This window comes from Xiphophorus couchianus, chromosome 8, assembly GCF_001444195.1.
Source record: "Xiphophorus couchianus chromosome 8, X_couchianus-1.0, whole genome shotgun sequence".
Taxonomy (NCBI): Eukaryota; Metazoa; Chordata; class Actinopteri; order Cyprinodontiformes; family Poeciliidae; genus Xiphophorus; species Xiphophorus couchianus.
The window spans coordinates 14508575-14522205 of NC_040235.1; the positions used below are offsets into that span (position 1 = coordinate 14508575).

At 36.2% G+C, this 13631-nt stretch overlaps 1 protein-coding gene across 1 annotated transcript; it reads right to left on the bottom strand.

Moving 5' to 3' along the window:
• Window positions 1-443: 443 nt before the first annotated feature.
• ggt1b (gamma-glutamyltransferase 1b) lies at window positions 444-12913 on the bottom strand. The gene is made up of 13 exons (XM_028024600.1): window positions 12678-12913; window positions 10739-10925; window positions 10493-10623; window positions 10309-10398; window positions 9805-9997; window positions 9562-9722; window positions 8572-8721; window positions 7573-7709; window positions 6762-6949; window positions 6559-6686; window positions 4533-4645; window positions 4325-4438; window positions 444-3182 (listed from the first exon to the last, which is right to left on the bottom strand). The coding sequence occupies exons 2-13, from the start codon at window positions 10894-10896 to the stop codon at window positions 3036-3038; spliced, it is 1710 nt and encodes a 569-aa protein (XP_027880401.1). The 5' UTR covers window positions 10897-10925; window positions 12678-12913; the 3' UTR covers window positions 444-3035.
• Window positions 12914-13631: the final 718 nt, after the last annotated feature.

The following is a 13631-nucleotide window of genomic DNA, read 5'->3' on the forward strand; positions in this document are numbered from 1 at the left end:
TCCTGAAAAAATAAACCTAGAAGAAAATAGAGTCAAACTTTGCCGTCTCAAATAGTTTTTCTCTTTGTGCAGAGTATTGGCACAGATTTGTACTTTTTTGATATGCTAAAAAACTCATGTATCCCAAACTACTCCAGAATTAATGCAACCAAAACTCAAAACCTGAATAGTAACGTTACTCATTCTGTTGCTGCACTTTGCAGATGTTTTATTTACCTCTGCATTGTGGCTGCTTAAAGCTAGAAGTGAAACTGGCTGGGTGACTTAATGATTAATTTGTATAATCAATATCTGTGTGCAATATCTCAGACAGTCAGTTCAACCTAAATGAGGAAAATAAAATAAAAGCAAAATCTAATGGCAAGTGAATTCTGTCAATTCCTCAATTTTGATCCCAACACATTTGCACTATTTAGAACAGGAAAAATACACTTTAAAAAAAGTAAGATTTCACAAAATTTGTTTAATAGTCCATATTTAGACACACAAAACATCTACAGTGTTCCAGCAGCTCAAGGGAGGAAAAATATTATAAACTCGTTGAACCAAATCTTTCAGGGTGACATTTTTCAATCGCAATTAAAGATTGATTTATTTTAAGGTGTATTACACTTATTTATTGGGGGGATTACTCAAGTAAAGTTCAGGTAGTACCTCTCAGTGGTGAGGGATTTCTCATATGACGTCTGGGGAATTGATTTCTGAGAAAAGCTCTGCTTACTGAAACACTTGAAGAGTAGAGCATCAACATGGAGTAGACCCACTTATCCTAGGAATACGTTATACTCAACTTATAACTACACATCTGATTTCACAGAAGTTTATTTATTACTACACAATATATCCTAAATATTCTCCTTTCATGATTAAACCACTCATGTCTTCACTTTTGTCCCAACGCTTTTCAAGTTAGAGTAAGAAAGTCTTTGTGTTGGGAACAGTCAGCAGCTTTCATTCTCTCTCCCGCTGCCATTTTTCTCTTGCTGGGGGCCTCATTCTGGGGTCAGCCAAGAGATATATGAGCTCCAGCTAGTCCTGGGTCTGCCCCAAATCCTCCTCCCAGTGGAACGTGTCCAGATCAGCTCTGAGAAATGTTCATGGGAATGTCTCCGCATGTCTGAATATTTAGCTACAGAAACCAGAGTAGCACTCACTCCTCATGTGAGGCGACCTTGATGGTTACAAACTAGAAAACGACCCCGGGCTATTAAAAGAAACACATATTTTTAGTCAAAAAACAACAACAAGAAAATATTCTGTGAGAGCTTGACTCTGGAGTCAAGAGAAAAAAATATTCACATAAAAAGATGTCAGTGCCCGCAAAAACTTTGCCACAGTAGCAGCATTGGACAAATAGTGACAGGTCATTACTTTCACTGTTCCCAACTATTTATCATTTCAATATTATGTCATAGTGCAGTATTATGGATTTTTTCATAGTGTTTTCTTAACAGCCATCTTATAACATAATCAAATATGTTACCTTCAGTTGTTTTAAAAATGCTGTATATATCAAACATTGAAATTAGGCCTCTGTCTCTTTAAGAAGCTCCTACTTTAGGTTGTTTTTCTAAACATGTAGGAGATTCATAAATATAGTTATGATATATGTGTATTTCTTTTTTATCATGTCTGTCATCATGAGATATTTACTTAAATATATATTTTTTGTAACTTTTGTTTGCTCAGTTCTTACCTGGAGTTTGAACAGACTTCTTCAGACAAAAGATATGCTGGATAAAAATGTGTTAAAAATAGTGTTATTATATTATATTATATTATATTATATTATATTATATTATATTATATTATATTATATTATATTATATTATGTTGAAGGTAATTCCCTGGCAGTGAGACCTGAAGCTGAAATGTACTTATTAACATCAATATTTTTATTATCAGCTGTAGTAGTTGTTAAATAATTTCACAGTTGTATTATTGTACCATTGGCATTAACAATGGGCAATAATTAAAACCATTAATCATTTCATCCCTAATGCAACAACTGTGCTCTTCCAGGTCTAATCCTGGTGAGCTAACAATCAAGCTAATTGATACCGCTGACAGCCTCCACCAACAATTTATGTCTGAGACAACAGAGACAGTCCTGACAGTGACAGCTAAGATGGATAATGCCCACTAAAATAACGTTTCATCCCGCAGATGTAAACATTTTCTGACTGAGTTGTTTTAAAATCAGCTAAAGCTTTCCATCTCTCTGAGGATTAATCACCCTTACAAACACAAGGCTGTGTGACATTTTACGACAACTAGGGGAGCTCTCACTCGCAATAACCTCCCAGAACCTCTGGGAAACATGCCATCCCTTTAATGCACAAGAAAACATTTGACCTGAATGTCACATATTTCTTTGACAGTAGGCCCATGATATGCTGTATTACTACAGTATTACTGTAATACTGCAGTATCCTTGTAAAGCTTTATGATTTTAAGTAGAAAATAAAAGTGATAGGAGCACTTTCTAATACTTCCTAGTTCAGGCAATGAAAGACATAATTGTAAGAAGAAGCAGCAAACATAATGAGATGAGGTCACCGTAGGTCGCTGCACTCTGGGTGTTAGGAAATTATTGTGTACCATTATTTTTTCTCCTGTAACGGCTTGTCCCTGAGGTGTTACAGTCGGAGCCCTTTGTTATTCCTTTTCTTACTATTCTGCTCAACAAAAAGCAGCTCAATAGCAGCTCAGTAGTGCTAGTGATATCAGAAAGAACAACACAAATATTTTTAAATTACACTGGATTACAACAAAACTATAAAATTACATTTTAAAAAATGGTTGATAATAAATTAAATTCTCTATAAATAAAGAAGAGATTAGAATTAACAGAAGTGGTGTTTTGTAAAAAACAACAAACATAACTCAGTACACGCAAAATCCGCTGAGTCAGTCTGTTGACGATGGTCGTTTGGGTTCATTGAGTTCCTCATCTCTGATTTCTAATGTTGTGTGAAAAGTGTTAAAGTTCAAACAGCTACTGGAACATCATAATCAGCGAAGGATTTATGGCCTCAGTACCCGACAGCGTACCCCCCTTTACGAGGATCCGACTTGGCGAACAGCCTGTTTTCATGACGGACCACCGCCTGCACCGCGGCTCCAAATGACGTGAGGAACTCCGTCTCATGGTTCTTCTTTGCCAAACCATCGACGATTTCCTGTGAGGTAAAACAAGAGAGAGTATGAAAAGCTGAACATTTCTCTGTAGCTTCAGTAACAAAACAGGCCTCCTAAAAGTAAATAAAAATCATTTTTATTTCATTTATCACTATTTTAAAGCAATTATTTATACTCAGACCATTGTTCTTTTTTATACAAACCATGTTTGAATTTATTTTGAAGATAGACTTTACAAATTTCAAATATATACAGCTCTGGAAAAAATTAAGAGACCACTGCAAAATTATCGGTTTCTCTGATTTTACTTTTTATAGATAGATGTTTGTGTAAAATTAACATTATTCTTTTATTTTATGAACTACTGACAACATGTCTCTGAAATTCCAAGGAGCAATTTAGTAAAATGAGAAATGGTAAAAATAATGAAAAATAATGTAAAAAGAAAATCAAGTTCATATTAATTTAGAAACAACAATACTGTTTTAATAATGTTTTAACTCAGAAAGAGTTCAGAAATCAATATTTGGTGGAATAACTGGCAGGCGTTCAATGCAGCGCTCTCTTATGTTTTTCCAGAGCTGCATATAAAATCGATCACCAAAATATTTTTATCAAATTGTTTTAGAAGATTGTTTAACTCACTCAGTAAAGTCAAGATCTATCATTGATTACAGCTGCAAACTTTTTTAGTCTCTATAAAATAAATATAATTAACTAATTGTCCAAAACTCAACAAATCAGGAAAGATCTTGAAACTCAGAAGACAAACTGACATGGTGTCTAATAACTATATGTTATTTCTGAACAACTACAGATTCAAACATTATAGATTCAGTTTTATGTAAGTGTTAATTATTTGCAACATATACCATTTTGCCATAAACTGGAAAAGACCTTAGCGGTAACCTTGTGATAAAATTAGTTTGTATGTCGTAAAATCATTATGTTGTAAAGTGGTTATAATTACTGTTTAACCTCACAACTGAGCTGCTTTCTCTCAGTCAGAGATTAGATGAAAACTTTTCACGTTAATCCTTGAAAGGTGAAGAGGGTTGCTGGTGGCTGAAGTTACAGCATTCTGTGTTATCCAGCTTTTAAATATTGTATCGTCTCTCTGAGCAGCACAGCTCTCTAATATTAGCTGCATAAATCAGCACTTCTTTGTGTTTTTGACACTCACTTTATCAAACTCAGGCTCCACCTGAGTGGTGTTGGGACTTAGCTGGTTGTGTAACCTTGGGTCTGAGACGGCTTTATCAACATCAAAGTTGAAGAAGAGCACGTTGAGAATCACCTTTAGAACAGCAAACATGTCCAACATTGTAAAAAAAGAAAAAAAAAAGTAGAAATGTACACATCTTTACGGTTTAGGTGTGAACGCGTTTTACCTGAGCGATTGAAGTGGTGATTTGTGTTCCTCCTGAACCTCCGACTACCATTTTGACATTGTTGTTTTTGTCAAGAAGGATTGTTGGACACATTGACGACATCGGCCTTTTCCCTGTTAAGAGAATGTAAGGGTTAATTATACTTACAGATGAATAAAAACAAAGCAAATTACCTGCTATTTTCTATTTTGTTCAAGCCAAAGTAAATGTTACTTCATATATGTTGAACAGTTGTATTTTCAAAGTGTCTTTTATTGTAATACAACTTTTGTAGTTAATATGAATGTAAAGGAGGATGTTGTAAAACCTGAAAAAACTAACATATTGTGTGCCTTAGTGTTTTCCAATCAAAAACCTAAATTAGAAAATAACATATTATTCTCCTCCACAGTTCTGTAACTTTATCTTCAGATAAAATACTTATAATATACACTGAAGCTTAGAGTTGTGTGACAAAATGTTATCAAGGTCAAAGGGCATGGATAGTTTTTGTAGGCGCAGCATGAAGCTGATTTTTGATTAACAAGTTATAACATGCCTGTGATCAGATGATCCATAAATCACTACATGATTCAGCATTTAGAAAAGTGGTGAGGTTTTAATAATCAGAACAATCAATCACTGAAGTGATCAGTCATTAATAAACAGAAGGAAAATAGAGCTTTGTAAAATGACATGGCCTGATAACATTTAGGCTGACTTCCAAGTAAAGTTACTTAAGTATTAAGATAAAGAGTCGTCCTCCTAAAACACATGCGCCACTGCGGAGCCAAAAGATAAATGTCAAGGTAAAAAGTGAGCAGAAGGGAGTTAATTTAAAAATGATCTGATCTTTACAAAGCTATAAAATTGTTTCAATCTAACCTCAAGCAGTAAAATAACCAAAGTCTTCTAACAGAGCTTATTCTCTACAGGAACCCACTTCTGGTAGAGCAGAATTAGATAAATCCAGATTATTTAAGGGAACATTCTGTATTAGTTTCAACTCAACACCATATTTTGACTCACTAAACGTTTTTGATTTGTGCAATAAATCTCTTGTGAAGTTCGTTGGATCAGCTAGAAGACCCAGGACATGTGAAGCAACCATGACCTTCACAATGGTGGAAAATTTCATTATGAGGCAACACATTATGACTTTCTGATGGTCATGTTATGTCTTTATTGTTAGTGCTTTTGAACTCTCTCCAAACAAACCTTTGTGGGCTGCACTCCCAAGGTTAGATGTTGTTTTTCTGCAGCTGCTCAGGAACCAAACTTTCTCTCCAATGTTTAGGATTCCTTATATTTGATATAAACTCTGTGGACTCTGTCTGTCAGAGCCAATGTTGATTCCACACAGATTTAGACCAACCACAATAATTTAATTTTGGATAAACAAAGAAATTTGACAGTGTTTTATTCCTCTGCACTTTTTCTCAGTTTTGTCATTAATATCCTATTTACGTTTTCTAATCAGTTTCCACTAACTTTACCTCTTAGCTGTCTTGGTGTTCTAGTTGCTTCACTGTTGCTTTTTATCAACCTTTGAAGCCTTCATTGTACAGTTGTATTTATACTGAGAAACTTTTGCATAGCGACTTCTGGAGCACCGCTGTTGCGTTGGCTTTTATTAATGGTTTAAATGTGAGGAATATAAATTTTCAGCTAATTTGTAAACTTTTTGAAAACCTCTTTTCTTCTTCCTTCTACTTAACAATTGCAATATTTTAGCATTACATTACATGCACTTCTCTTACATTTCCAATTATTCTTTTAGGTTTTTTCTATGAATACTCTGTTTTATGTAGCTTTATCCTACTTTGAAATACTTTTAAATGTGACCAGAACTGTATAGATAAAATTTACTGACTGTAGCAACATTTAAAAAAGTTAGCTAGGCGCTATATAGAAGCATTGGTTTAGTTGGTCTCATTTAATTAAAAGAGCTGAAACAAAAGTATTTTTAAAACTATTTTGCATACTTTGTACCTTCTGATCCTTTCAGATACACAATTTACACCGGCACAAAAAGTTAAACATCTACCTGGAATAATGAAGTTGCTTGGGGATGGAGGAACACCAAACCCATTAATGATATATGGTGAGCTGAAGTCATCCATCTCATTGTTAAGAATGATTCCTGTAGATCCTGACATGACTTTTGACCCCAAACTGCAGGAAGACAATAACTGGTCAGATATGAAGGGACAACAGCTAAAATAGTCGCTGTTATTCAGGAGGTCTTACTAGTGGTTTATGGTGCTGGTGGCAGCCACCGCACTCCCATCCTCTGAAACGACGGACAGGTGAGACGTCCCGTGGTCTTCAGGAAGCCAGAACTGTGGCTCGTAATAGTCCATGGGATGTGTGGTATCATCCGAAATCTTGTCCCGCATGATGGCAGCATATGAAGTGGAGGTCATGTTCTTGATCAACTTTTGGAAGAAAACAATTTAAGTTGATTAAGTTCAGAACTGTGCTAAACAAAAAGAACAACAACAACACAGAGCTATAAGGTGTTCGTTTGTCTTGCTTCCTAAGTTACTGTCAGTTTGAGTCTTGTGCTTTTTGTTCATTTAATTTTGTTTAGTTATTGTTTATTTTATCCTCATGTTCTCCAAACCTTGTCAGTTCATCAAACCACTAAGAAATTTCCAAATATTAAGGTCTTTGTACATTTTGGAGTGATTGTTGAAAAAGAAATTATTTGGCTTATAAAGCAATAAAAAGCTTTTGTCAGCAACTTAAATACAACCTCTGTTTGCTAGCAAAGTATGATTAGTCCTAACTAGACTGGAGCCATTTAACTAAGCAGTGACACACATTTCTTCTCTGCTCTGTAAAAATGGAGAAGGGATACAAAGTTCTTGAGTCACAAGGTTGTGTTATCTGCGGATTGCTAAGTTTCTTCCCACTTATCTACAGCAAGCACATGTAGCTTACTTTGTTTCACTTTCTTTCTGTCAATTCCTAGAAAGGTAAAGGTCAACTTTAACCTTTCCTTCCCCACTCAATTAGCCACGGCATTACAAAAACAAACATACTTCCCGTAACTTACATCTTCAATGTTGAGAAACTTTGGATCTCCAAGCAAAGTTCTCTTTGCATAAGCGAAGCGAAAGGCCTCCACAATGCGATGGAAAGTTAGGATCTTTTTCTCCTTGGTCGCCATACTGTCTGCGCTGAAGTTGTATCCTGCAAATACACACAACCGCAATTAGAGCTTGATTAAAACTAAGGCTTTCATAATCTATTTATGTACTTTTGGGTTCAAATACACAGAGAATAAATTGACTTGGCATGCAATGTGTTTTCATTTAGTTTCACATGTGTGTTACTCCGAGGTGAAAGCCCCAGAAGGAAGACAGTTCAGGACTTTTTCGGTCTTAGCTTTGGGACAGAGGCAGGCATCACGGTAAATCAGCAGGGTGAGAGCATTTTATTTTACACTGACTGAAATGTGAGTCAAGCTTGAACCAGTCATCTGTGTCCAATTAGAAGTACATTTGTGGGATTACTGTTCGGGTGTCTGAGGCAGTGGGGTACAGTGAGTGGGCGGCCAGTCAAAGGGAAAGGGAGCAGGTTTTGATGATTAATTATTTTAGAGGAAAGTTTCTCTAATCCTCGGTGGCAGATACTGTCACTGCTCCGACACGAAGCCGAGGCAGCGTGACGGTGTCTTCACAGACCAGCAGCTTGAATATTACAGCCCAGCCAACAACAAGCTAAATCAGACAGATGACGTCAGCAGAACAAAGAAAAGGTTTTCAGTTTGAAAATGAGTAGCATTTTAATAATCAGTGCTTATTCCACATCTAAGCCCATATAAGGACAAATAGAGCGCATCCCTGTTAAAAATCAGTATTTTTACAAGCTCCCAGTTACATAACCCGTCCTATTTCTGGTTAAATTAAGTGAAAAGACCCTTTTAAGAGAGGATTTCCTGCACATGTCCCTCTGAGCCGACTCCTTTCTGTGAGAGTGACTGGAAGGCAGCTCACACTGCAAAACACTTTCTCCCACTCAGGATGTTTTTGGACGGCGTATCAAGGCTTACCATTCAGGATGTTTAATATCAGCGATAGCACAGGGCCGCTAGCGGGGGCATTGGGAACAACCATGGCGTACTCCCCCACATTCACCCTTAAAGGGTTTTCATCCAAGAGAGGCTTATAATCCCTCAAATCTTCCTTTGTGATGATGCCGCCTAAACATGGATTGACAAACACTGTGAATACATTTCTGAGCAGAAAAGGTGGAACAAATTCTCCTTATCTTGCAAATAGGAGGCGCAGCAAAGCTTATTGAGCAGAAATGCAATAAAATACAGACTTTTATCTAAAGATAGAAACACTGGGTTGAATTTGAAACTTTCATAGCATTAAGAGTTACTGCACAAGATCATTTGCAACAGACTCTAAGAAGGACTTAGAACAGAAATCCTGTGTCAAGCGTTTATTTTCCAGAATAGACCTACATATGTTGCTTGAAACGTCTTTAAAGTCAAGTCAGCTTTTATAAAATTGGTTCATTACAAATATTGTTGACTTTTCAAAGAGTTTTTTGCCACTACAGACACAAACTTAAATATTATTTTTTGGGGTTTTCACGTGAAAGATCAAAGAAAGTATGAGACGACTTTTATAGTGAAAGGATTTCTGCTGGGTGGCAGCATTATGCTGTGGAGACAGAGATGCTGATTAGTTGATAGAAAACTGGAATGAAGTAAAATACAGAGAAATCCTTAAAGATAAAAACCTGTTTGAGGCTACAAAAGTCTTTAATTTATATCAAGAAAATTATCCTAAACAAACAACATCAGTTACAGTGTAATGTTTTAGCTCCAAGTATTTATTTGTGTTAAAAGAGCTACAATTCGAACTCAGTTGCACTTTTTTGGGGGGAAGATTTGAAAACCGATGTTCACACATAATCAAATTAAGTTTGAGCTCATAGCAAAAGCTATTTCAAGGGGAAATGGGTACTTTCACAGGTTGGTGTATGTAGCAACAATACAAAATTGTTTAATAGTAAAAACCAATGATACCTGCATCCTGAATATCTTTCACAAGCTCATCTGACAGTTGTCCTGTATAAAACTCCTCTGCTCCTTTCTCGGCTATTCTCCTGTATGTTCCTGCCAGCCTGGTGAATTTAATGATGTCATTTTCTTTCAGCACGCCGCCGTTTTTTGCACAAAACACTTCACTGAAAGAGGACAAGAAAGATCATGTCAGACAGAGAATGTTATCTATGAAGAAGAGAGCTAATTAAAGGTGATGTCTCTCACCAGAGGGCTGTGTCATTCACAATGTGTTCCTTGGTTCTATCAATAGCGATCGCCATCGCCTTGCCCATTGGAAATCCTTTTTCTGCAAGTTCAATGCTTGGCTGAAACAAATCTTTCCAGGGCAGTTTGCCATGTCGTTTGTGGGCCATCTCATAACCCCGAAGCTCTCCGGGAACAGCAATGGACAACCCTCCTAAAGACCAAGAAACGGTTGAAAAGTTTATATATTTAGGGGAGCTTTTATTCATTTTATTTTATCTTTTTGTGTTTCTGAACAGAAGAAACATCCTAAAAATAAATCTGTGTGCTTTGCAGTTCCTAAATGTCTAAACATGAAACAGCGATCAATGATTTATCGGGGGGAACCATCCCATATCAAGATATACAAGGACAATATAGGGCAGTTCCAATGTATTGACAGCAAATTGAAGAGATTATATCACATTGTAAGGCAGGAGGACCAATACATGTCATCTTATTTCCATTTCTACATTTGAACATTACCTTTCTGGGATAATTCTGTGCTGTTTCGAAACATGTCCTTCGTTGCATTTTGAGGCGCCGTCTCCCGTGCATCAATTACCTCAACTTTTCCTGCATAGAAGTCACATCGTTTCCATGAGTTTGTTTGGTTTGTGGAGATGCAGAGATGTGAGAGTTTTGTGGTGGGAAATGTGTGTTGTTGTACCAGTTTTTGCATTGTAGATGGTGAGGAAAAGACCTCCTCCTATGCCCATACTGTGAGCATTCATTAATCCAACACATAGCAGCGACGCTATTGAGGCATCCACTGCAGATCCTCCTTTCAGCAGAATGTCCCTACAGTACAAACAATTAAAAAAAACACATAGGGATAGCTTTATTCTTTGCGTAGGTGGTCACAGTTATAACTCAAACAGGTTTTTATATCAATGTTGTCGAAACAAGCTCTTACCTGCCAACCTCTGAGCAGGGGCCTGCATCTGCTGCTACTGCTGCCTTCCAGGAGCCATTCGCTCTGTCTTTCCTCAGACCAAAGAAAACACCCAGAAATGTGGCGAGGCATGCTAACAGCAGCACTGCAAGGGCCACTATTATTATTTTCTTTGCCATTTTGAATCTTCGGGAACCTAACAATTTGTCTGGAGAGGAAAAAATACCAATGTAAATGTAAAACATTTGCATTTGTCATTTGACTTATTTGAATCCAGTCATTGTTAAACAAAGTCTCACAAATCAAGTCATATCAATTATTGTCATGATTCATTTGTGTTTTCTTCCTAATATTTATGGATTTATTTTTGACATCAAGGTCTTGTCATACTTCAGTATTGTTGTTGGAGTCTTAAAATATAATTTATAATTTTGTGTTTTCTGTTTGTATTCTCACCTGGTCCAAGTGTCTCCTCTACCCTCTCCTTGGTATTTATTTAAGCTCTTTCATTTTTATTGTTTCCCACTTTTTAAATGTAATTATTTAAATCATTCTGCATTTGGTTCTTACTGCAAACTCATTCATTTCATTCCTAATGTGATAAAAAAAATAACTTTGAGTTTAGCTTTGTGTGTAACTCAAAAGGAGATATGTTATCATTATAAAATGAACCGTGAAACTACCGTAAACACATAGCACAGCTGTTATTCATTGTTCATCATTTATTTATCTACTATTATTATTTTTCCTGTTGAGTCGGTTGTTCATCTGCATATTGAGAATAATATTTTGAATTTTTGTTTGTATACTGCAAATATTTAGGTACCTCTGACTAATCAGCAATGAAAATGTAACAAAGAAAGCCAGTTATTGGGGATATGTTTGTATTTCTCTCTTTATAGGGAGTCATGATAATATAGAATCATATATTGCAGATTTTTTAAGCAACACAACATACAAATATAAACTCCTCCCTGATGAAAGAAGACACTCTTTCCTACTTTAGAAAACACAGATTAAGTTGTTTAGGAATATTTCTGGTGACAATAAAAAAAGCAAAGTCATGATGTGAAATCAAAATAGCACCACCTATAGCTGTTAAAGAGGTAATGCAGGTTTTAAAACTGCATTGACAAGCAAGGAGCGACATATCTGTTGAGCAGCTTTTCTACCTTAGCAGATGGCTTGCATAAATAAGCAGCTAATATCAGCTTGTGTTACTATAAGAGCAAAAATGCAAAAAAACAAAATATTAACATGCTGTGCATTGATCTATGACAAGTAATACTGAATTTAGCAGATGCTCATTATCTACTTTTGCTTAAATCTTAAGGTCAGAATAGAAATATTATAACAGATACTAATCATAACAAGCTAGATAGTTTTAGCCACAGTTGTGTTAATGTTCGAAACATTAACGCAACAATGTTTTGTCTGAATATTTCTACTTTCCGGAAATGAGAAGTGAGCAGTAGAGCTACTCTTATTGGAAACATCAAATAAAAATGTATTTATCTCTTTTGAACTTTGTGAACCAAATTTGAAATTTCAGACAGTCACGAGTCTGCAGAGGAATATTTTAGATCTGGGAGTCACTGTACCACACTTGCTGTGCTTTCCAAAGCCCAAAAAGAAAAATGACAGCAAAAAATAAAAAAATAAAAATAAAAACTGTCTGGAGTGTTTCAAGTTTATCCCCTTAAACCCCCAAAGCCTCTTGTCAGGCTGATTCTTTGCTCTGTCACAGAAGTGTACCCAGATTATGTAACAGGGGAGTGAACTGATTTAGTTGAACAAGGGTTGCATGCTGCTCTACAGAAATCACTTGCAGGAAGTAAGTTTCTGATTTTCACATCTGATACCATCAGAATGACTCTATTCAGTTTTTAGTCTAACAAAACCATAAACAAATTGAAGGAATCGTTTACCTCTTTCAGGATAAAAAAGGAAATTCTCTTACCCTGGTTCTTCTTGGAGCTCCTGCTGTAGGCTGTGGCCGTTTTGCCAGCAGCTTATAGGTGATGCATTTATATCACAGTCATTAAACTTTAACCCATCCCACAATAAACCCTGAGTCATCATTAGTGGTAAAAAGAACAGACCGAACAAGAAGAAACAACTAGAAAAACAGCCTAAAAGTTAATTTGTTCACAGTGTTCATGTTGATGAACACAGACTGAGTTACTGCATGACTCTGAAACTTAGAGTAAACAACCTGCAGGCAAACAATTTTCTGTTATCTACAGTGATACTTAAACAGATATGTGACAAATATTAACTTGCAGAAGCGTCATTTTGTTGGCCATTCATTTTAAATGGATGATGTAGGAAGAAAATGTTTTGCAATGGTTGTGTTACACAACTCTACCAGCAGTATAACTCAGAGGAAAAATAGGAATTTCTTTATAATAAAATGTTTCACAAACTTTCTCATTTGGGAGTTTTAAACAAAGTGCACGCTAAATGAGAAAAAATAAGAGTTTTCATGAAGGTGAGGGAAAGGATCCCATCTCCTGAGTGAGGAGGGAAAAGACACTGAAACTGAATTGTTTCGAGACAAAACCTCCAGTATATAAGCAACCAGACCACTTAGCATGGACAACATCAGGGACATTTGACTGTGAGCTTTGACATCAACACTTTTCTGTCTCATCCTGTGGTAACTAACTCACTGCGCTCTCAACAACTAATGTCTAAACCTGATGATTCCTCCACAGCTTAAACTCTAAGTTCAGGCGTCATGTGAAGCTTTGCCTGTCAATAGTTGAGACAAGATGTGAGAAACATTTCATGAGCTTCATACCGGATGACCTGAAGCGGCTTAGGGGAGGAATAGTTCAGATGAAATCAGAAAGAATACCTCAGCTTTATGAACAAGTATGCTTGTGGTTTTCAGGACTAGTTTTGTAATTTT

Excerpts from the sequence above, each read along its gene's own strand:
- ggt1b (XM_028024600.1), bottom strand. The coding sequence starts at position 10,896 with ATGGCAAAGAAAATAATAATAGTGGCCCTTGCAGTGCTGCTGTTAGCA. Across the intron at positions 7,710-8,571 it reads GATATTAAACATCCTGAATG|GATACAACTTCAGCGCAGAC; the intron begins GTAAGCCTTGAT and ends GTGTATTTGCAG. Across the intron at positions 6,687-6,761 it reads ACCAGCACCATAAACCACTA|TTTGGGGTCAAAAGTCATGT; the intron begins GTAAGACCTCCT and ends GTCTTCCTGCAG.